At 31.1% G+C, this 26,670-nt stretch overlaps 1 protein-coding gene across 1 annotated transcript in view; it reads right to left on the reverse strand.

Annotated features, from left to right (window-relative positions):
• DCDC1 (doublecortin domain containing 1) overlaps positions 1-26,670 on the reverse strand; it is a gene marked incomplete at both ends in the record, with an annotated part of 489,436 nt that overhangs the window by 381,552 nt on the left and 81,214 nt on the right. The window contains 1 exon segment of the mRNA XM_081282196.1: positions 20,436-20,602. Coding sequence (XP_081138322.1) covers positions 20,436-20,602 — 167 coding nt within the window.

A 26,670-nucleotide genomic window follows, 5' to 3' on the forward strand; every position in this document is an offset into this window, starting at 1 on the left:
TATTGCAGCTCAATTTAAAATTTGTGCTAATTTAGGCCAATTTATGCTTCTTATCTTTAATAATTTAATATAGGAAATAAACACTTCTATAATTAAACATAGATACTAATATATATTTCCATATTTAATATTTTAAAATATTCATGCCCTGTAAGTCAGTAAAGCAGTTCATCTTAATAGCCATGTATTTAAGTGATGTATACACATGAATATGGTTAATTCTTTCATCAAATTCATGTCCAAATTAGGGTTAATAGTTACATATTTAAAGTTGTAGTCAGGAGCAGCCTGGTATGGTATTGTACAGTGTGATGATTACATGCAATTGTAATATACTGTCTATTCTAAAAAGCCAAAAGAAAAAATTTTGAATGCTTTCTTCTTAAAGAAATGGCAAATATTAGAGGAAACAGGTATGTTTAACCTGGCTTAAACATTACTAATATATACATGTACTGAACTATCACAGCATACCTCATAAATATGTATAACTTTTATGTTTTTATATATCAGCTATTTTAAATAAATTTAAATTTTAAAAAAGAAGGGGAATATTTAGAAAATTAAATTCATCTAATGAAATTCAAATGTGTACAAACAAGTAAAATATAAATTTCTGTTCAATACTAGCAATATAATTTAATAGAATGAAAAGTGCACATATAGATGAGAATCATACACAATGTATGTGTATTTTTGTGTACATGTGCTCACAAAATCCCCAGTTAGCCAAAACTGTTAAATCTTTTTAGCTTCCTCTTAAAATTTGTCAGTGGCTTCTATGCAGAAAAATGGAAATAGCAAGGCTCATTTTACAGTAGTATTTCTTACATGAGAAGAATCTCTGAAGTGGTCCTTGTTAGTTTCATAAGCAGTTAATGCTCTGGGGGGGAAGGTATCTCAGAGATCTGTTTATAGTTTGACGAAGCTGCCCATCCCATATTCTGCCATGCTGGGCCAAAAAGTATCCACTGCAGAATGTAGTGGCGTTTCTGACCCCTTCCCTTTATAGTAATTAGAGCTGTTAGTTCAGCTTCACTAATGCAATGATATGGTCCCCCATTGAGAGGTGTTAACAGCAAAGGACATCAAGAAACTTCAAAAGGGGAGAATCAGAGAGTAGCACTGGAATGCCTACTAATCTGGGTAGAAAGGGGCTACAATTATTGACATAAATACTAATATTATTTTCTTCTAGTGGCAAGAGATTAGAGAAGACATATATAGATGACTGGAAGAAGATTGGATACTTGGATACATTTCTTAATACTTAGGAATTAAAAAGTTTAAATCAAATTGTTAATTTATAATATATACACACAACAATCTTAAGGTGAATTTATACTATAAAAGTCTATAACACTTGAATTCAGATACCATAATCCATGGTTATGTTAAGATGTAAGGTATTAAGATAATTCTCTGTATTCTTGAGAAGAACTATGACATGCTCAATTGAAGTTGTGGACAGTATCAATTAATAAAAGGGACAGATCTATATCTAATAGTCCAAACTATTTCAGAACCCTACCTCAGCCATTTAACCCAATGCAGACCTCATTTTTACTGAAATGACTGGAGAATGTCATAAAACCAAACTGGGTATTCGCTTGCAACATCTGCTAAAGCTGCTGGATATTATAATCCCAAAGCAGATGCTTCATGCTCCATGTAGTAGAAACTACCTCCAGCCATCCCAACAGTAACCTGTAAGCCAGTCACTTGAATATCAAGCTTTCACAAATGGGACAGAGATGGTGTGTAGCTTTTGGTTTTAAAAATACCTACCTTGAACTTTGCGATGAAGCCTAGATCTGTGCTGATTGGGTTTCCTGCTTTTAATGTCAGAGCAATCTCATCCATTTGGTTTCCAAATGATTATTTTTGTAGATACCACTACAAGTGAATTTTTCTTCAGGAATATATTTATTAATTGGTGCAAGGTTCAGAACACATTATTCTTAGAAATAATTTTATAAATGGGTTAAGAAAGGCAATGAAGGAGAATTCTCATTATTGGGGCAAATTGTTCTCCCTCCCTTTACACCAAGCCTTTAACAGAGAGAAGAAGGGGATGTAAAAGAAAGGTGCAGAGACACACTCAAATTTAAACATTTCACAGAAATGTCAAAACAAACAAACATCATTTCTATAAAAATAAAGAAATTATAGCTATCTGGCCATGGTAACATATTCCTGTAATCCCAGTGACATGGGAGGCTAAGACAAAAGAATTGCAAGTTCAAGGCCAGCCTGGACAACTTGGCCAGACCCTGTCTCAAAATGAAAAAAATATAAAGGACTAGGGATGTAGCTCAGTGGTAGAGCACCCCTGGGTTCACTTCAAAGTACCACAAAGAAAAAAAATTATAGTACAAAGTGGTGTAATATCTTTACTTTTGGTTTGTGCTGATTTGCACATTTGAAAATAGGTCTATCTGGCCATGGTAACATATTCCTGTAATCCCAGTGACATGGGAGGCTAAGACAAAAGAATTGCAAGTTCAAGGCCAGCCTGGACAACTTGGCCAGACCCTGTCTCAAAATGAAAAAAATATAAAGGACTAGGGATGTAGCTCAGTGGTAGAGCACTCCTGGGTTCACTTCAAAGTACCACAAAGAAAAAAAATTATAGTACAAAGTGGTGTAATATCTTTACTTTTGGTTTGTGCTGATTTGCACATTTGAAAATAGGTCTATTAATATAAAATATAAGCTGAAGTATATGGATTTCAAAAGTGATTTGAAAGTCACATAAGAAAAAAAATTCAGATTTTCAGACCTATAGGGCTTTAAATAACCCAAGTGTACTTTGAATATCTATCTTAGTAAATAAAATTTAAAAATGGGTGGTGTATAAATGGATACAAAGGGATAGAACAAGGCAGTCCATAGAATCCATCTATATATTAGGAATGTAATAGAAACCCAGAAATAACACTGAATGGAAACATGTAGATGCTATCACTAGAGCCTATCTTATATAGAAAAATAATGCACTTCTACACATGCCATCCAGTTGATTGTACACTGACACTATTTTTGTAAGCCAAGTACATGCTCACTTCAAAGGGATACTAATTACCAAGAGACAGAATATTTTTAAAATAAGAAGTAATGACATATATACCACAATTTTTCATATCTCTATTTGTACATAAAGTAGGTTGACACCCAATTCGTGTCTTCATACATGTACTTTAGATAGTGATGTCCATCACATGAAAAATTGTGCTATATATGTGTAATAAGAATTGTAGTGCAAAAAAAGTACATGTATAAAAACATGAATTGGTGAACATACTTTATATACAAAGATATGAAAAATTGTGCTCTATATGTGTAATAAGAATTGTAATGCATTCCACTCTCATATATTTAAAAAAAATAAAATCAATAAAAATACTGTACAGAAAAAAAGAAGTAATAAAAACACATAGGTTTCTAAATGATCTAATATTTGATCACATGTGTATGCTACCTGTTTTTCTTCTTAACTTTAAAGACTTGAATATGACTAAAGTAATGCCATTTTATTTTGCAGAAACACAATCAGAGAAATAAAAGGAATTCAACAAAATAATTGTTCTTTTCATAATGTGTACTCTGTATCCCTGCTCACGTCTTCCATCAGAGATTGTATGCCCAACTTGTATTCAACAATTGGCTATTATTTGAAAATCTGTGTTACATATTTCAAAGAAATATCAACATTCCAAGCTATGGAAATATTTTCTCTCTAAAGTATGTACTCACTAAAGAAGAAGGCTTTCATACTACATTTTTATTTATACTTTAAAAAATTAGTTATGCTGCAAAGATTTCTAAAGTAGAGAGTATAATTGTAGAAAGATATTCTCCCAATTAATAAGCACATTGGAAGAGAAAGCATGGCTGGTGTGATGGCTGGGGCAGGAAGATGCAAGTTCAAAGCCAGCTTCAGTAACTTAGGGAGGCCCTTGTCTCTAACTAAAATATTACAAAATGGCTGGTAATGTGGGTCAGTGGTTAAGCATTCCTGGGTTCAATTCCTGGTATCTTCCCCCTCAAAAAGAAGAGAAAACTTTTATAATGTGTACTAAAGTTCTCATAAGAGCTAAAATACCAGGAAACATATTCATTTGTTATATATTTGGTGTAAAACACAATATACTATAATCATTATCACCAGTGCTATTCTTCTCCCCAAAATCTTTTGTTTTGATACTCTAATAAATAAATGTTTACAGAAAAAAAACAATGACTTTTTCAAATCCTATTTTTTATTTTCTAATTTCATGTTGCTATCTACATATAGCAAAAAATTCTGTTGTCCTCAAATAGACATCACTTTTTTAAAGCTATTGTCCTTAGAATGCTGCCTTGATTTTTATTTTTCCTGATATCAGGTTATTTAGGTTACATTTACTCTCCAGTTTCCAATGACATCTGCAGATGGCTTCAAGAACTAACTTCTTTTATGATATCATAATAAATATACACTTATAAAATGCAAAGGGATCATAATAAGTTATAATAGCTAAATGTCCAACAAGTGATAGGTTGGGAAAGATTAAAAATTCAAAATCTAACTTTGAATAGCATTATTACTTCAAACTGATAGTTTGAAGTTTTTCACTAATTTACATCAACTAGTATACTGGTTGTATGCCAAATTTGAAAAACAGTCCAATTCTATGGCAAGGATCTGATTTTTAGTAAAATTTGATCACTCAATATATAATTGTGCTGAAATTAGAGAGTATACCTTTCTGAGCATGTGATGTTGTGCTTTAAAGTAATGAGGCTAATCTAATGCATACCTAAAGAAGTAGGAAAAGAGTGTATCAAAGGCAAGTCCAAACAAGCATTGACCTGGCGCAACAGTGCTGGCAGCTGGCCAACCTATGCCCAAGAAGATGCTTTTAAAAGCACACATATATACACATGTTCACACACACACACACACACACACACACACACACATACACACACGTACTTAAACAGCACCCACAATAAAAACAAATGAGTAATACAAATTTGCAATAAACATTTTTGATAAAAATTTTAGAATAAATTTAGATGTATTTGTATATGAAATTAAATATGTAAAAGGATACAAAACAGCAGAAAGAAATTAACTTATATAATAAAAATATTTTTAAATTGATATCAAAAAGTTCAACAAGAAAATACATGATCTTCAACCTAGCTAAGTATAGTCATCTCTAGAATTTTTCATAAACTAGATTCCTAGTCTTGCTCCTTATTATTGAATATGAATTGGGCAAAAGTGGGATTTTGTGATTCTGTCATTGTCAAATTCAGAAAACATTCCCTGTTATGTTTGAAATTCTGAAACTAAACACCTTAATTCCACACAAATTGCTATCACTGCAGCTTTCTTTTCTAATGGCTTCTTGAGGAATTAGAGACAACTCATACCCTAGCTCAATCTGATGGTTACCACAGAAACAACAGAATGAAGCACACAGAGAAAAGGACTGAAAAATAATTAAACAGTGAAGTAACATGTATTTAAGTTAAATCCAGAAAAAATAGGAGAGGAACAGAAAAAAGTATTTAATAAATAAGGCCAACAGTGTGATAATTTTAGGAATCAATATATCCACGAAGTAGATAAATCCCTTCTGATAGAAACATAAAAGGCACATCACAATCAAACTCGAAAGAATGATAAATACAAAGTCTTTAAAGTTCCAAAGGGAAAAAACTAAAATTAATTCAATATAAAATTCATACAGAGTAACTAAGATAGGAATGATCTAATGTCTTATCAGACACTTATACAGTCAGGAAAGAACAGTTTTAGGGTCTGGGGGGAAACTTTTATTGCTCCTTTCCATAGGATCATACTTAGGAAAATAGCTTTCAATAATGAAGATGAAATCAAGACTTTCTCTGAATAAAAAAGCTTTAACAAAAAATAAGTTAAACAAAGTTCTTTAGACAAAAGGGAAGCAACTCTAGTGGACAATTAAATTTATTAAGAAATAAAGAGGTCAAAACTCATAAGCACTTGAGTAACGTTTTTCTCATTTAAAAAAATCTCTTTAATAGACAGATGCAGCAGTGTATGCCTGTAATCCCAGCAATTCTGGAGGCTGAGGCAAGAAGATCACAAGTTTCAACATAGACTCAGCAATTTATTGAGGTCCTAAGCAATTTAGGGACACTCTGTCTCAAAATAAAAAGTGCCCTGTTTTCAATCCCCGATACCAAAAATAAAAACAATAACCAAAAAAAAAAAAAACACCTTAAAAGGTAATTGATTAAATAAAAATAAAACAATATTTTCTGGGGATAATAACATATGTAAAAATAAAATATATAACAATAGTATCATAAATAACAGAAGGAATAAATAGAAATATCTTGCACAGGAAGTTTCTTACATTGCAGTGAAGTTACAAATATTATTAAAAAATACATTATAAAAAGTGGAATATATATATTGCACACCCTAGAGAATCTACACATAAATGCACACTCACAAAACTATAGAGCTAATATGTCTATGTCAGAGATAAAATGAAATTACTAAAGAATTCTTATTTTATCCAAAAGAAAGAAGTAAAAATGACATGAGGAGAAAAAACAACAATTGAGACAAATAGAACACAAGTGATAAAATAATTAAGCCCAGTCATATTAATACTCACATTAAATGTAAATAGTCTAAACACTTCAGTTAAAAAAGTAAGAAATTTTCAGATTAAAAAAAAAGCAACACCAAAATATATTCTTTCTACAAGACAGAACATAAAGACACAGATAAGTTAAAAATAAAAAGATGGAAAATAACATTTCATGATACCATTTACAGTTGAAGCAGGTCTATTAATATAAATCAAAGTAGATTTCAGAACAAAGATTATTTCCAGGATTAAAAAGTACATCTCAAAATGATTTTTAACAGTAACTTAATTATGAAAATATAACAAATCTTAAATGTGTATGGACATAACAGCACATCTTCAAAGTATACATATAAAACATTGATAAAACAGAAAGGAGAACAGACAAATTTCCAACTATAGCAAGGATAACAGAAGACTTGAACAGTAAAATCACCTAGCTTGAGCAAATTAATAGTTATGAACACTTCAGCCAAATAAAGCAGAACAAATATGGAACATTAATTTAGATCACATTCTGAACCATAAAACAAACCCCCAAATTTTTCAAAGAACTAAAATTATACATAGTATGTTCTCTGATGATGGAAATAAACTAGAAACGAATATCACAAATATACATGGAAATCCCCCAAATAATTGAAAAATAATTAACATCTAAATAACAGATGAGGAAACCACAAGGAAAATACTGAACTGAAAAAATAAATACCACACTATTGAAATTTGGTAAGTACGGCTAAAGCAATGCTTTGAGGGAAAATTAATAGCATTAACTACTTACATTAGTAAGGTCTAAAATCAAGGATTTAACTTTCCACTTTAAGAAATTAGAAAAAGAAATATCAATTAAAATCTACAGAAGCAGAGATCATTGTATTGTCTTGAGCAACTAATAAAAAAAAAAAAAAAAAAGACACTGACCTAGTCTCTTCAAATAGTCAATTCTAAGAAGAAAAAAGACTGGAATGCTCTAGATTAAAGAGAAAAGGGGAGAGGAGAGGACAGTTTAAATAATGCAGTGTATGGAATTTGAAAATCCTATATCTCGAAACTTATTGAGTGCTATAAGAATTTTGTCAATTATACTTTAATAAAGCTCAAAAAAATTAAAACCAAAAAAATCAGTGAAATAATAAAAACAGAAAACTAAATCAAAAGCCATTTCCTATAAAATATCAATTAAATTGATCAATCATTTTAGGTAGATCAATTAAGAAAAAATGAGAGGAAAGAAATTACCAATTAAAAGCAAAGTGTACAGATTTTAAATGGATAATAGAATATTATTAACATCTTTATGTCAATAAATCTGTCAATTTAGACTAAATGCGTAAAGTTTTTCAAAGACTATTAAAGTATTAAAGATCAATTCAAAAGAGGTAATGTTAATATCTATATATCTTCTAAAGAAATTCAACACATAATTTAAAAAATCTATCTACAAACAAAATTCAGGCCTTGATGGCTTCAGTAGTAAACTTTGCCAAAATATTGGTGTTAAACAAACTAAAAGCAGCATGACCCTAGAAATATCAAAATATCTAAAATACAAAAATCAGACAAAAATAATAGAAGAAAAATAAACAATAGGCCAATGTTTCTCCTGATAATAGACACAAAAATCATTAAATCATTAGCACAACTTTAATAAATCAATTCAAATTATGTGTGTGTGTGTGTGTGTGTGTGTGTGTGTAAGATATTACTTCTGGAGAAATTAGGATTTATCCCAGGAATATGAACTTCACTTAGCATTTTAAAATAAATCAACATAGCTCACCATATTAACAGTCATATATATATATATATATATATATATATATATATATATATATATAGAGAGAGAGAGAGAGAGAGAGAGAGAGAGCAGAGCAATTAGATAAGAAAAAGAAATAAAATGCATCCACATTGGAAGAAAAGAAGGAATAAAATGACCTCTATTTATAAAAAACATTATCTAATATGTACAACACCCTAAAGATTACATACACATACAAAAAATTCATCAAAGTTGCCAAGTACAAAATCAACATGCAAAAGTCAGTTATATTTTTATAAACTAATAATGATCAGCCCAGAAAAGGAAATGAGAAAGCAATCCCTTTAACTATAGCATCAAAAAGAAAAAAAAAATACCTAGGAATAAATTTAACCAAGGAAATGAAAGTCTTTTATAGTGCAAATTATAAAACATTGCTAAAAGAAATTTAAAAAAACATGCGAATAAGTAGAAAGATCATCCATACTTATAGATCAGAAGAATATTGTTTAAATGTCTACACTATCCAACACAACCTACTAATTTAATACAATCCCTGTAATTTTACAACATACTACAAAGTCATAGCAATCACGACTGTGTGCTACTGACCTAAAGATAGATAGATAAATAGATAGATAGATAGATATACAGACACACATACATACAAACATACATACTTACATACATACAGACTTACTAATGGAACAGAATAGAGATCCCAGAAATAAACTCTTATATATAAAGCCAAATCATCTTCCACAAGGGTGCCAAGACTACATTAACAATATCTTAAACAAATTATCTTAGATAAACTGAATATTCGCATGTAAAAGAATAAAGTTTGACCCTTGTCTTATACCATATAAAATCAAAGGTCTATTGACAACTAAAATAATATTAAAAGGAAAAAAAATTAAATGATAAATAGAATGGTCATATGATTCAGTAATCCCACTTCTGGCAAGTCAGTCACAAAAGGACAAACACTGTATATGATTCCATTAATTACAAGTATCTAAAGTAGTTAAAACAATAGAAACAGAAAGGTGTCTGCCAAGGGCTGAGTGTAGGAAAGAGGGGCAATCAGTTTAATAAATACACACTTTTAATAAGGCAATATAAAAATACTCTGGAATGGGCAACTAAGAGCTCAGAGGCAGAGCATTTCCCTAGCATACTGAAAGCCCTGGCTCAATACCCAGCAGTGCAAAAAGAAAAACTGATTTAGAGATTTGTTGCACACAACAATATAAATATATTTAACATTACTGAATTGTGCACTTAAAAATATTCAAAATGTGTAATTTAATACATTTTACCAATAAAAACAAAAAATATTAAGGGCCCAGGATAATTATAATAACTACACTGCAGAGGCTTCAGGGTGGCATAGTTAGGCCAAGGGTGGGATGGAGAAAGTAACAGAAACTTAGTAGCATATCCCAGGGTTTTTTTTTTATATCAACCATTCATTATTTAGAAACTTAAGAAACTAGTATGATGGCACACACCCATAATTCCAGTGACTTGGGGGCTGACGCAGGAGAATCACAAGTTTGAGGCCAGCCTTGGCAACTTAGTAAGACCCTGTATCCAAATAAAAATTTTAAATAAGGGCTGAGGATGTAGCTAGATAGTAAAGGACTCCTGAGGTGGATCCCCAGTACCCCTCCCCCGATCCCACAACACACACAAAGAAAAGAAAAAGCCTTCTTTAACATGCAGAGAGTTTATATCTTTCCTTTTTCTCAACTTTCTATCTCTATCCTACCTTTTCCTTAGCAGAAATACATACATAATAACAACAACAAAAACAAAAAAAATCCAGGGCCAAAAGATTATGGCACTGACATTTTCAAAGTATCCTTTTGGTGTCTGGAGGATTATACACCCCCAAGTGAAGCACCAGAGTAGACTGAGAACATCAAAGAGGTGTGCTTTGCCTTTCTTGAGGATGATGATAGATGGGAAAGAAGAAATGGCATGCACTTCCACTGTAGACACATTCTGAGGTAGAATAATTTTAGACAAAAAAAAAAAAAAAAAAAAAAAAAAAAAAAAAAAACATATACAGAAGGTGAGAATCTAGATATTCATTCCCTTAAAACTATGCCTCCTGCTCTCTGTGTAACTAAAGAGGAACAGCCCTATTTGTAACTTAAGCTCCTCATGCTCCATAAACACAGATGCCTTTTTGGAGGAAACAGAGAATGGACAGAAATACAGGCCTTTAAGCATCTTTACAAATCATTTAGCATTGCCTAAAAGAAATGATTGAATTATTTTGTAAAAGTCAAATTTAGTTTTTATTTTTCCCTACTACCATAAATAATGGCTTGTGTGAAAGATAAAAAGATTTCGACAAAATAAAATACTTATTTACATATCTTATATAGTATGAGTGAATTTAAGCACCATGTGTCTCCTTCCTAAAGAAAACTTCAGCATGTGCTTTCAAACTCAGTGACTTTCTTTTTCCATTTGTACTATCCAACCACTCCAGGATCTCAGATCCTCAGTCTGAGGAAGGTCTTTTGACCTCAGTCTTATATGGTCAACAAATTTAACCTTTTTTTAAACTGTGAATAAAATTAGGCATACAATCAAAAAGACACAGCGAAGAGGAGATCAACTGAAGATAATAGTCATTTACCATCCACCTACATGTGTTATAAATTAATATCTTTATAAATCTTAATATAAAACTATATAAATAGAACATTACATATAATATCAGATCTGTTGATAGAATTAATTTTAAGTGCAGTCATATAAAACATACTCAATGGTTTTAAAATTGTTTGGGTATTTCTTCATTATTTAATACACTATGAATCTCAAAAAGGTATGGTCATTCTCAACCTCTCAAAGGTTCTATCTATATCCATATTCCTTTCTCTTCAACATAAACTCTTTCCTTAACCCTATTCACTCAGAGGTTTCAATCTTGCAAAGGTCACCAATAATCTTTTTTGTAACAAATATGATATGTTTGAAAATTATATCTTACCTCTTCCTGACTTCACACCATTGGCTGAATCTCCTTTTCAAACCCTTCACATCTTTCAGGTCATGAACCCCTGTCTTACTTACCATAATAGTGAATACAGCCCTCTAATTTCACTACAATAATTTCTTGCTGTCTCATTAAGTTTCCACAAATACTTTACTGCCACTGTCTCAAAATCCATAATATTAACAGTGAAGATGATGATGGTGATGATAATGACAATTAACCCCTATTGACCACTTATTATAGTCTGCATCCTGATTTAAGAGTTTTATACATATTATTTCAATGAATTATTTAATTCAATGAGGTGTTATTGTCTTCTTATCTGTAAAACGAGAGGACTGGATTATATGGCTTCTAAAGTTCATTTCAACCTTAAAAATGGTTTCATTGTACTTTTTCACTAGTCTTTCTTTATGCAAGAACCTCTACCATATGTTTTAATACTTAATTATATACAGATAAGCATATTTCCTAAGAGTGATGGGCATTCCTTGTCTCCAAAAGAAGAATGTAAGCTTTATCAGGGCAAAGTCTTACATAGTTCTGTATCTGTAGCTCTAGTTAATACACACATACTTAGGAACTCAACACTTCATCATTGAAGTGTGTCTTTGGTGCTCTAATAATTTCCTTTTGGGGGTGGGGAATCTTTTCTAAGCAAACAAGATAAGGTTAAATTAGTGATTGCCAGATAGTAAGTAGTCCCTAAAGATGTTGCCTTCACCCAGTGCAGTGACAGAGATCCTCACTGAAGGACCTAAAGGTGTCCACCTGGTGGTTAGATAGTGAATAGATTGCAAGCTTTGTAAGTTTTGTTTTCACAACTTTTGTTTTGTTTGTGGAGACTAAAGTAATTTATTTACCCAAACTGAATTAAATCTTGATTATGTTAAAAGATTCTTTTGTCATTTTGCTAATCATAGAATGAGGAAATCAATTCCGAAGTATAATAGGGTATTTTAATTTATTCCTTCTAGAACAGCATTGTTCAGCAGAACGTTCAATGATGATATAGCTATTGAGCACTTGGATTGTGACCAATTCTAATTTTAATTAATTTAACTTTAAAAACTACATGAGGATAGTATATTGAGCAGTATAGGTTAAGCATCCCTAAACCAAAAGTCTTAAATATGAAATTTTTCAAATTCCAACACTTTTTGAATGCTGACATGACACCATAAGTAGAACGTTCCATACTTGACTTCATGTGGTAGGTCATAAAACAGGCATACTAAAAGTATTGTGTAATATTACCTTTGAGACTGTGTGTATAAGGTATATATTAAGTATAAATGCATTTCATGTTTAGACTTTAGTCCCATCCTCAAGGTATCATATTGTATATATATAAACATTCCAAATCCCAAAATGTCTGGCATCCAAAACGACAGGGGACCCAATCACTTTGTAAAAGTGATACTCAACCTGTACAGAACTGGAAAGTACAACTCACCTGTAATTTGCCAATTCTGAGGTTATGAATCTTTCCAGCATTTTCATTTATGTTATAATTCTCTTCTCTGAAACTTTCAACATGTATTTCCCGATGAACTATAGAAAGTGTTGAATGAACTCTTGCTATATTCAGTCTCCATGAAGGCTGGCTATGTTTAAGAACTTCAAATCTTTTGTAAATATTAGGAGATATTGATTATGTTTTAGAAAATTACACAAAATTGATTTTCTAAGATAATTGAGAAAACTTGATTGAAGAGAGCAACAATTTTACATTCCTTTCTGTATTTTGCTACAGACATAAAATGTAACTTAAAATGAATGATATTATTTAAAAACAAGCTCTTCGTTGTAAGATTGATGTTTACTAATAGTTAAGAAGAAATGAATATATATCTCTGTATAAAATGAAGAGAAGCAATAATTTCTAAAACTTTTACACTTGATTCTCCCTTTTTCAATATTTAGTCATATTTCTTAATAATCAAAGATGTTAACTAGCAATCACTGACTTTGATCAATTTGAATAGCAAACAGAAAATACTACTAAATCCTAAAAACAATTGGTTTTCCTCACCCTAAGAATGTGCCTTCAATACTGTTTTAGTCCTTCAAGGGGGGAAAAAACATTCATATTCTTGTCCATTCACACAAACCTCTCAGTGAGCATTATTGTTTTGGGAGGAGGGGGTGGCAGGCAGGGGGCCCAGGATGTTGACGGAACAGATAGGATGTCAGGTGAAGATAGAATGCTGTGCCCTCTCTAACCAGCTGAAGACTCCGCATGATTGTTTTCTTACAAATAATACCTGTGGGTGTTGAAACTGTTCAGGGAATCTATCAAACACACTCTTTCACTTTGCTGCTGTAACTCTATAAAATTTATTCTCATTTCAAAAGAGTCATAGGCAATAATACCTGTAGGTGGTGTGAGTAATTTAAAGAAAATTTGTCAGGTCTACTTTCACTTACTTTACTAGAACAATTCCATATTTATTTGGAATGCAGCATTTTCTACTCAGTGTGATTATAAATTTCAAACTAAGATGAATTTGCCTAACTATATAATTAAATATAAATAGTGATGATGCAACATTAAGATAAAAATTTGGTCAGAAACTGAAAACAAATTAATGTTATAATCATTTCCATTTTTTTATAATTGTAGAAGTCATTCGCTCATAAACATATGAGTAAAAACAGAAAATACAAATAGTACATTATCAAACTATATTATCAATATACCAATGCCAAATTGTTCCTTACAAAGAAACATGAAGGCCTAGCTCAATAAACTTATATAAATTGTCCATATAAGTAAAAAAATAGATAAATAAGATAATAAAAGTATCATTTCCAAATTGATCAGCTTCCCTTATTAAATCAACCTATATCAATATTAAGTAACTATATAACTGTATCAAATATCCTAGAATAACTAAATACAGATTTAAAAATTTTTTTCAAAGAAACAGCCATAAATTCAGAGGAAGAAAGGGTTCAGTAATGGTTCATTTAAAAATGTTTTGTTGGGGCTGGGGATGTGGCTCAAGCGGTAGCGCGCCCTCCTGGAATGCGTGCGGCCCGGGTTCGATCCTCCAGCACCACATACAAACAAAGATGTTGTGTCCGCCAATAACTAATAAATAAATAAATATTTTAAAAAAAATGTTTTGTTCACTCAAAAAGTATTGCAACATGAAATAATTTAAGTAATATTTATTGATCAGGAAAATAGAGTAATAAATGTTTTCTACTATGAAAGAATAAGAAATAATCTTAAAATAATCCCCAAATGGATCTTCCATTTTATCAAACTGTTCATAATTAATTACATAAACAGTTTTTAAATAAAGTGATTTTGGGTGAGGATGTGCTAGGGATTGAACCTAGAGCCTCACACATGCTAGGCAGTCACTTTACCTCTAAGCTACATCCTAAGTCCCCAAATGTATTTAATTTAAAGTGACACTTAAAAAATAAGTTTACTATTAGTTTTTGAAGGAATGTTTACTATTAATAAAGTTAATTTTTAATTGAAAGTCACCCAATTGAGATGGCATTAAGCTCTCCATTTTGATGTAACTGACTGCCATGCCTCCCCCAAAATATCTCTGCGTCTAATTTTTTTTCCAAATTGAGTTACTTAATAGATAGTTTTCTATGGTAAAATGTTCAATTTTGAGCCAGAAATATGTAATTGACATTTGGTAGTATTTTTCTAAGAGAATTAGGGAAAAATACAGATTTGAAATTTTATCTCCTGACCTGAACAGATTTATGACAAGTTGAATGAAATGCTTCATGAAGATAAATGAATGATGGAAAATAAACAATATTTCAATATTATTTATTTATTTTATTCCACTGTCACTACCCCCCCTTCTGTAATAATTACCTTTGCACAAACTCTAGATGGCAATATTGCACTTACTGTACTTTCTGAAAATTGTCACAGTCGATCCCCACATATCCTCTTTATCAACATTTTATGTGCCATGGATCTATAGCCTCTTATTATAAGTGTAATGAAGCAGAAGTTATTGAAGCATTTTATTGATTGCTCAGATCACAAGTTTACTGCCATACTGAATTGGCACCTTACTCGCTGAAGCAAACTGCTGACACCTTTTTTAAAAAGTGACAACTACATCTATTTCATGACCAGAAATCCATTTTCATCTCTATCAAGACAAGAATGCAATTTTCACTTCATTTAACTGATGTTAGGCCTGCTCAAAGCATGACACTTAGAAAAAGACACAAGTTTAAGGTTCTTAAAATACTTCAAGTAACTAGAATGCAGCTTGGTTTCAGGAGAAGGAAAAAAAAAACAACAATCACTCAAATCTACAAACAACCTAATTTTCTAAAAAAAATTACTTATCAAAACCTTCAAAAGTAGTTTTCGTTTTGAAATGACTGCCATATTATTTTTATATTCTTATTAGTAAGTTGTGTTCCTATATTAGAAATTTATCCCAAGGTATCAAGGACATTGGGAAGTTTGTTCAAAATTGTAATAATTTGACTATTGCCCCAGAAAGACTATCTTAAGAAAACTACTCAATTTTTGAAGTATATAGTATAGAAAATGAAATATAAATAGTTATTCTTTCAGCAGAGTTATAACCAATAAATTATTTTAATCGACTTAAGACACAGGATGTAGAAAGATAAACTATCAATGATTTTATAAAAAATTAAAACACCAAGATTCCTTTAAAAATAATTTTTTGCAATCAACAAAGTCTGTCAGCACTAAATGTAATTCAAGCACATTTTTAGCTGAATCAATTCTGAATAGAATAATATCATTATTACTGATATCTAATTATCAAACAGTGAAAGGGTGTTGTGATGTAAGACAACATTAACTCATAAAGAAAACTTAAGTGCTTTGGAAGAGCTTAGTTTAACACATTAGCAAGATACATTCCATTTTAAGCTGAAAAACCAATACATACTGAAGTTAGATAGTTATTTCAATATCTACTAATATACCCACAAAATAAATCTACAACATGGTTCCAATTTAAATAGTGAAACTTAATTTTTGAAATAGAAACTCAGTATCTAGATTTGAATCAAATGCAAAACTTTTAGAAATAGCATACCACAGCACTCAAAAAAGTTACTTTGCTTAATTAATTAACAAAGGACCACATACATACAAAAAATTTTAAATCACTCAGGCCAAAAATTATATGGTTCTTGGCAAACTTCATTAAGTAATGATTTATCACAAATAGCCCATGTATACATTTTCAAATAAAATTATAGAACTAAAACATTTCCCTATACCTTCAGACATAAATAGAAATTGCCAATTTTCCAATATACTGCTGAAGTTTTAAAGATTCCTCAAAATCTTAAGAAATACTTGAGATTTTTTTTGTTCTTTATTTTGCTTTAAATAATCAAACAAGTTATAGTCTAATCTCAAAATTGGTCATTCCTTTCCAAACTGCTAAAATTTTGTCCTTCAAACTTCTTAATTCTATGTGTTAATGTATTTATGTCTTAAGTAGCACAGGGACTATGACTGTCTTCATAATTAAAATGGTGTTTATCAAGATTAATATCTTGATATAGTCATTTCCTTTGTTTCCCTCTGAACTTCAGAAATGACTATGCAATCTACAACAACTAAGCCAAATTGTGAATAGCTTTGTGATTGTGATTAAGACTGAAAGTTTATAAGCTCTTTTAAAAACTGTATTGGAAAAAAATTCTATGCATTCATTACATGAAATTCTCCAACAATTTTGTTGGTTAGGGGAAAAATATTCAAAGAAGTATCTAAACTGGAAAGACATTTCCAGAAATGGAAGTTTCCCCAAATCACATTTGTACTAAACACTGCCCATCAGTCCTTCCAAATCATTATTTATATAGCTGCCTGGCACAATTCCATAGACTTTTATTCATCTTTACAGTATTTCTGAACAGACAGACATATTTTGTTTACTGACAGCAACTAAAAGCTCTATGTAAGATTATAAATAAAGAAGATCATGTTTAAAAATCACTAATATCATTTTAAAAGGTAGGGCAGCCTTGTGTTTTGGCCTCTGTTTGGCTGTGTTAGGCCTATGAATGACAGCTTCCCTGCTTGAAGCACACAGAAAGCACAGCCTTCCTCATTCACTGACAGGACTGTGGCCTTTTCACACGTTCCTTCCACAGCAGTGTTTGTCCCCAAACACTGGAACTCGACACAATGGCATTCCTACTTCAACACCCCCACCAACAGCACCACTACATAACAAGAATGCTAATGAGATGGAACAGGCCTTGTCGCTGAAAGTGTTAACTACATTTCATAGGAACCGGTTTATGCTATTTCAAAGATTACCAATTAAATAGATTCTGCTTAGCTCTGAGCAATTTCTAAGATGTTTCCACTTTTAAGGAAATAAATGTGATAAATATAAGACTAAGTGACTTTATGCTGTCCTAAATATAATATCTCATTTTCATATACACGAATCAGTATATATTTAAGACTACCCTAATGTAGTGTGCTTAATTCAGTTGCATGCTATAACAGCTAAGCTACAGCTAAAAATTAAAAAATGATAAGTTCGTAAACATAAAACCAGTATCCCTGACTTCTTTTTTAAGGCTATATTATTGCAATTTATTTAAAAGAAATTTCCTTTGGGAATGTCAAAGTTTAAAGTTTTTTTATAATATTTTGACAAACAACAAAACAATATGATTTTTATTCGGGATGTCAGAAGTAGAATAAATGACATCAAGAGTCAAGATAATCCTATAATTTATGAACTTACATTGGATAGGGAAAGAGGAATTATCATCCATCTCCATTTTACCTAATGATTCCTTAACATAATCTTATGTAAAACTAAATAGAAAAGCCTATACCAAAGGTCAAATGAAGTAAATGCAATTCAAGTAAAGTTCATTAATGCTGAGAGATATTTGTTAAAAAATTCTATTCATAAACAAAGATATTGCCAGGTTAAACATTTAGCCACTGATGGCCTGATAATGTTACTACTACAATAACTTTTTTAAACATTGTAAACAATTTTAAATTAAGTCTTGGTACAATAAGTCATTGAAAAGAGATTCACCAATACATATAATTGAAAATGTTTAAGAAATAAAAATTTGCATGCAAATGCATAATGGGAAATTTTCTATTTCTTTTTCCTCACTTTTATTTTAAAAGAAAACTTAAGCAGTCATATTTTAAAGCTTTAAATTATCAGAACATGGTGAAAATTCTAAAGGTTCAGTTAGCTATAGCAAAGAGCTTAGGTTTTTAAGTATTCTTAAATTTGGCATAATGATATGAACACAGTGAAAATGTTAAATTTGTTCATTTACATTTACTATTTAATAAAATGTATTTTTCATAAATTTTGAATCATAAAGAAATTCTTTAAATCAAAGCAATAAGTAATTCTCAAGTCATTTCTTTTTCTCACAAAGCACAGAACTAGTTTAGCTGTTTATATTAATTTAAAGTTTAAATTATATTAGGATTGATAGCTAAAGAAAAACATATCATTACTTTCTGAGATATTTCTTATCTCTACCATCCTTGTTTTTAATAAAACTTAGAAGTCATTTGTCTTTAGATTATATTTAAACAGCACATTTCTTGCACTGGAAAATGTTTTACTCAATGTTAAATAATTTAAAACTTTCCAATAAGTGGAATCAAAACATACAATATCAAATAAATGACTGCAATATATTCAACTTGTCAAGATCCATTTTATAATATCATTACATCTCAAAAATAAAATAGTGTTTCAACTAAAATATTTTAAATACAATAAAATATACCACGTTTGTGTTATAGCTTAATAAGGAACAATAAAATAAATTTGGGGTTTTATTTTTCTGAATTTATTATTATGAATGGCCTTATCTATGGTAACTGTTAATCTTGCTTCTATATCCACTGAAATTGCTGAAGGACAAACCACACACATTTTGCAAATAAAAGTTTCTCACGGGAAGATGTTTCTTGATAGTTCTGAATACCTTACTTCAACACACTCTCCCAGTCAATACAAATTGTTCTTTTCTGAACCAGACAGCAGGAGGTGCTGTGTGAACATCAAGACTGACATATCATTCCCACCTCCTTCCCCATCCTTTCTGCACACAGAGAATAGCATGATAATTTCAAAATATTCATTTTTCAACAGACTGTGGCCTGAGATAATGAGCCCAGTTCTAATCCGTAACCTCCTAGTTCAAAATGTAAAATGTAGTCCTTTTTAACATGGTAAAAATGTATGCTTTGTTTCTTAAGAACAAGTGCAAAGAGAATTTTGAAAATGTGACAACTACATTTTTATTTTATAAATTGTATCAATTATTCTGCTTTACAATGAGAATTCTACTTTAAGGTAAGTAAAAAATCCCTATAAGTAGTTATTAAAATTTCAAAGTCTTCACACACACACACACACACACACACACACACACACACACCCCACAATTATGGAACAGATATATAGAAATTAAAAGACAATATCTAGTTTTACCTGGTTTAAATACACTAATTCTATTTCTATGTTTTAGATCCTAAAACATACAGGTTAAATAAGCGTAAGTGAAATAAGTTACTCTTGACATGTGAAGTTAATCCACAATTTCGTTTTTACAGAATATGATTTGTTTTATTTTAGTCCAACTTCTCTTGTAAGCAATCTGGTTTTATAATGAAAAGGAAAATAGAAAGCTAAACCTTCAAATGACTTAGGAGCTGTTCATTTTCTCAAAGCAACTGTCTATAGGATTTCCACATAAGGAGTTGCCTTTGCTTTGCACGGTACTCAGTAAGAAAAGATGAGACATATGACATCCCATACCAAAAGACAGATACAATTAGCCCCATTATTGTTGGCTTTCAGATAACAGAAGCAGCATTTTGGCTCCCTAACGGGCACTGAGCTCACAAAATACATGTCACAGTTCTTTTATGACATGATGCCAATCATTTCCTCTATATAACTGAGTACATTTTTAAAACATATAATAAAGTAGTTTTTAAAGAGGGATGACTCACCTGTTTATAATATTTTTTTGCAGACTGTAATCGTTGATACAAGGCCAAAAGAACTCCTTGGATGTACATCTTAGCTCCTGAGGGGCTGAAACCTTCTCCCTTAGAGACCCAAAGTGGTCCCCGCAAAGGTGTGATGGAATTTTGAAGGCATTTTTCAAGCAGAGGAACTATGCAAGAGAAGAAGGGGAAAAAAAATTCTTTTGACCCAACCGAAATACACTGCCTGGAACACAGCCCCAATACCAGAGCTAACTCTTAACATCTATTATTTATATCTGACCTGGGTTAAGTCTTAGAGAGGCAATTCCTGCATTACTAGTGGCCACCATGAAGGATGTATTTATATTGAGACACCCCCCCATGCAAGACTCATAAGCTTTGAGAGCACACCTGAATAGTTCTGAAGTGTGCCTAACTAGCTGCACAGAGTGTCATGGTGTGCACTGATTGCCTTATCTTCTCATTTATCACAGATGAGTTGGAACCAACCTTGCTGAAATCTACTTGCATTGTCCTGATAAAATTGTAAGATCCATGTTGTTTCTGTATATAGCTTCCTGTAGCAGAGTCTATATACCTAAAACATCACATCTGGAAATTATTCATAAAATAAAATCCACACCTTTATAAACCATCCTATTCCAGGATTGTCACTGCCATTTCTTAAGTAACCCCTAAAATAGGGTGGCAAGACTGTTTAAAAATAAGGGGAGAATCTTAAGCATTTTAACCATACCTTTTTGTTTTTAAGTTTCTGAGATATAAAACTAGTCAAGGATTTAGGAATGCTATTCCAGCAGGCATTTTGTAAATAGATAAAAGATATTTACTTGTAGATCTGTAATGCAACATCCATATGGACTTGACAGACATGTTTATACACTTTTTCACATGATTAGCTTATAAAGTCTTTCTAGTGTAAAATACTCAAATAACATGGCAGCTAGCTAACATTTTTCAAGATTTAATTTTCCTCTGGAAAAAAAAAACAGAAAGAAAGAAATAATAAGCACACTTGGAACTCATAAAAAAATGAAAGAATATCACTTTTTTTACACTTGGTCTTAATATTTAAGTGTACACATATGATCCAAATATAAATATACAAAATAGCTATATATCTTAGTTACCTTATTCTAATACATATACCAGAAAAAGAAATTAAATAGATTGCCAGTAAAAAAAGTAGGTCCTGTACCATTGGTTATGTTATATGTTGCATATTTTATGCAGCCAGGCCTAGGGAAACAATCTGGAAATTGAATTACAATTAGGTTCAGCTGAGCTGCTGAGAGGCTGAGTTATGCAAATGGCCTTTGCTACTGGTATTCTGCTGAATTTTGCTCTTAGTAAAAAAGTTATGCATTTTATGGCACTAAGTTCTACAACTCTCTACCAAAGCACAATCTGAAGTCTGTCTAATATATTCAACACTTAGGAGAATGTTAGAAATAGAGCTTAAGATTTTTTCTATTACTATAAATAAAGTTAAAAAGAAATTACAGCCCTATGACTATTTAGACATCTTATCAGATATATGCATGAAATTCACTCATCCAGCTTGAAAACTAATTCCTGAGATTCATCTATCAATCCTATTTTTATTCTTTTAGAGCCACTCCTTTTCTCTACAAGTTTTACCATAAGGAGTGCCTCAAACTTTTTAAAAAGTTCATGATTATGTATATACTATAAAAAAACTAAAATAGAAATAGCTTATTTTAAGTATCATAATTCTTCAATCTTTCAAAAAAATGTTTAGAAAAACCAATCTTGATTACAATTTATCCTAAAAAGAAAAAAACCTAGCTTAAAAATATCAGCACTTTTAGTTTATTGCCACAATAAATTACTATGTATTCGATTTTAATTTATATACCTTGAATTGATACACTCGTTTAACCAACACACATTTTGAACATTGAAAAGCACTAGATAAATAGAACTTAAATTGAAATAAAGTTAAATAAATTGGGAAGTAAGTGATAAACTGAAAAGATCTACATCCATAAGTTAATCTTGAATTCAAACCTGAGAAAAATTTATCAGCTTCACCAGTATTACCCATGCTTGCTGATCATAAAATAACTTGCTGATTCTTTATATCAGCATGATAGATTCCAAAAACAATCACTTACTAGATTTTCAAAAACAAAACTACTTTTTTTCAGAGTTTGTACACTTTGTAAGAATTTAAGAAAAATGTCTGACTTGGAAAAAAATTAAAATTATACCACAACATAAGCATTGTCAACTGATATTGGATATAAAATAGCTCCCATGCTCCACATGATTTATATAATTAGGAATACTATGGAAACCAGAAACAGTAAAGCAAAGAAAGCAGTATTCACAAGCAGGTTTTATAAGGGACTTCAGAATCTGCTCTGAACTTGTTGAATAATCTGTTCAGTATTCCAGAATCTCCCTGCTGGAAGCAGGGTCCTCATTATAACCACAAGAGCACTAATAAAGGTTAGCCTCTGAACTAGGGATTAGAAGGCTTTTTCTTTTTGGAAGCTGCAAACTAGTAACTTTGATGATCTTCTTGAAAAGGAAGACAAAGCACACTCCAAGAACAAACAATGTTTCCACTAAGTAGGAAGGTACAGAAAACATAAGAAAATGATACGCCTAAATACTTGGGAAGGAAGTATAAATCAGCCAAATATGCTATGTTGAAAAAATAAAATGTATTAAGCAGTTAGAGTCCATTAAAAAGAAAAAGGAGTTTTGGCCTAAAATGTAGTTTCAAAATATAAGTGACAAGTTAATTTATTAAAAACTAAGTCATTTGACCTTTCAATTCCAATCATAGTTCTAATATAGGTGTGATTTTTTATGGTTTTTAGTGGGAATTAATATATTCTATAGCAAATAGGAGCTGATAAAAATTCTTAACCAATGGTTTTCTTCTTTTATGTAGAATTAGTTATCATTTTCTCTCTTTCTGAAAACTTCTTTCTATTAAAGACTATTATATAAATATGTGCAAGTAATTAGGACAATGATTTAGAAAGGTCAATAGATATGTTTCAGCCTTGAAAAGAACATAAAGCTGGATGTCACGTCAAGCTAGCAAATCCCATGGTAGATACTGAGTGAAAAAAAAAATATGCCTTTCACATGGAAAGAACTCCAGGACATTATTTTCTGTGTCCTTCAAACCTCATATGTTTCCTTTAAAATGCTACACAGAAATATTGCCTCATTCAGTAAGGATATCCTGTGTTTCTTTAAATTTCTGTGTTTAAGTAGACATAAGCATTTCTTCTTAGGTAGAGGTCCTTATTGCAAGTAGTCTGCCTTGTTTCTCCTATTTACTTGAGATAAGAGCTTTAGTTTTTCTGTATTTTCAGTATTTGCCATAAAAGCAGGCTCTTAGATAAGTGAATTAAAAATTAATCATCCCTGAAATTTACCAGTATGCATGCTTCAGTCAGTCAAATGGGATCAATCCATTGGTATCATTTTTATCACTGCAAAAGTGAAAAATTTTGTGAATAACTGCTTTTTATGAATGTTGTTTAATCTCAGATTATGTATATATGGTAAATTGAAATTAATAATTTCAATGGGTTTGGAGCTAAGACTGAGGTTGTTAGGTAAATAGAACATATGAACAAAATGAGGCTAGTACTGAGCAATATGGGCAAATTCATCAAGGGACCAAAAGTAATAACTACTAATTTCATAACTATGAACTAATATTTTCTCACTTATTCTGTTTCATTTCCTTTGAATTTCTTCACTTTTTCCACTTGGTGATATATCAAATCAATTATTATATCCTCTGGCATAAACACCTAAGTTATTTAAGAACAACTAATTGTTTCCTCCTCTATGCTTCCTATGGCTTATTTTATACTCTTTTTTTTCCTTATTGATTTGTATTATTATTTATCTTCTCTCTTCCCACTTCCTTTCCTTAATAAATTTCAAACTCTTTGGAGTTTGAAGTCATTGCTTGTTTGTTTTATTTTTATTTAATAAATAATAATTGCATATATTCAAGGATACAATGTGAGTTTTATATTGCAGAATGATTGAATCGGGCTAATTAGCATATTGGGACATGGTGTATTTTTAGTTTGGTAAAAGCAGTGCTCAGTGACTGTTCACTGGATAAACGGTACTTCAGATATACTGTGGCCAGTCTTTTAGATAAGTTTTAAGATCATGAGTACAGCCATACAGAATCACAAAAAGCCTGTAACTTTCTATAATCTTATTAAAAAGTTTACCAAAATTTCATAAATGAACATGGACATACCAGGATAAGAGCACATTTAAGGTGATGTCAATTGTTTTATTTTAATTTTCCTTATAGCATTATCATGAAAAGTATGGAGACACATAATTTTTTAAATCCCATGAGATTTGGCAGTGAAGCATTAACAACCCAGGAGAAGGTCAGAGGTGGCTATTTCAAAAAGTCCTTGGAAAACCCATAAGAACTTTATGTTGCTGTCATAAATCATGCTTTCATGGGGAAAGACACACAATAAAATAGCAGAGTAATAATATTAGATGACAATCAAAATAGCTACTTTAAATAAGAAAAGTAATTCCAAAGACTTTAAATAATTAATTTGAATGCTAAATACAACATAAACTGTTTATCCTTCAAGAAGGACCTATATTAAAAACCATCTTAAACTTACATACATGATGGGAGTACAACATTACAAGGGGCCAAGAATCCCTCTAAAGAGAAACCTCAAAGCTAGTGGAACTCATCAGTGAAGTACAGACTGGAATGTTCTGTCAAGAACTATACCTAGGGAATATACATTCTTTCCAAAGGCAACATATTTCATTAAAAGAGAATCTTTACATAATGCATTTGAATCTACTATGGGAAACAAAATATCAGAATTTTTATTTATATATTTTTTAAAAGCACAGGAAACAATGAAAGGCTTTAATAACTTCTTTCCAACTAAAATTAAAACTCTTGCCAATTAAATATCCAGAACCATAATTTACATAATTGTAAATTTTAATTTTCACATTTGAGTCGGAGTGTATGAAACTATGAAAGAAAAGCACCGCCCAGAGCATTGTTGTCTATAAAGAAACTTCTATATGTTTTGCAGCAGCATGCTGCAAAGTCTCAAAAACACTCAGCTATTGTTAGTAGGGTGTGTTCAGAAATACATTTAGACATTTGGAAATTTCCCAGTAATTCAAATATAATTTATTTTTAAAAATGAAGTTGACCTAAAAAGTTTTTTTTTTTTTTTTGGACAAAACAGAGTGAGTTCTTAAAGTTACTAAGATTTTAGTAAGATTTGACTGCTTCCCAATCCAGGAAGTATGCCTGAAGGCAGTCTGAACCAGTGCCAAGGTATGTTCGTGTTTTAATGCTTCTTATTCGTTTTAGGTAATAGTTGGAAAGCTCCTAGTCCCACATCCACCAGCAGACGCCACTCAAAAGCACCATTTTCAGGGAAGACTGAATGATGAAGAGCATACTGTCTCCTATTGCTTGATTTATGTATCAGTGTATTTTTATTCAAACAAAACTAAACTAACAGCTGCTGTGTACTTTTGTTTATATGTTATATGTCAAATCTTATTGTCCCTAAGGTACTTATGAGAAAAGATTTAGCAGTTGTTTTCTTAAATACTGATGCCTACCCAAATTTGGATTTTTCCTCCACTGAACAAAATGACAAGCACAGGATTGCTATACTTAGAGCAATCTTTCACAGCTGCTTTAGTTTTTCAGTGATCCTATTAAACTGACGGCATATTGCCTGTGGGGTCTACAGTGTTATAATACTGCTGTAAGAGACATTGATTTATATGATAGGATCAAACAGAATAGGGATGCTTTGGAGGAAAGAATTTCTTAGGTCATGTTGTTTTTACCTGAGTAAAATTTGATTTAGACATTATGACCCTTACAGGACACCTGGTTATTTTAATTACTGATATGTGGATGAAGGCTGACATTGGGTTTAGGAAGTATGAAATCTTAGAAAGTCCCTTCTGTTTTAAAAATGCAGCCTGAGTCATGTCTTTTCTTAAACTGAACGAAGTAGCTGTGCATTAAATATGCTGGCACATCTTCTGCTTGAGCAAGTGGACCGAAATGGTGTGAATTGTTAATGCCTTGCTGCTTTGGTTCACGGCTTGTGATTGATCATTTGTAACTATATCTACTCCTTGTTCCATGAAATCAAGTATGGAGTAATGGGTTCATCAGATTTTGGGGTTAAATTGAGAG

Source organism: Spermophilus citellus (genome assembly GCF_964194105.1).
Source record: "Spermophilus citellus genome assembly, chromosome: 2".
Classification (NCBI taxonomy): domain Eukaryota; kingdom Metazoa; phylum Chordata; class Mammalia; order Rodentia; family Sciuridae; genus Spermophilus; species Spermophilus citellus.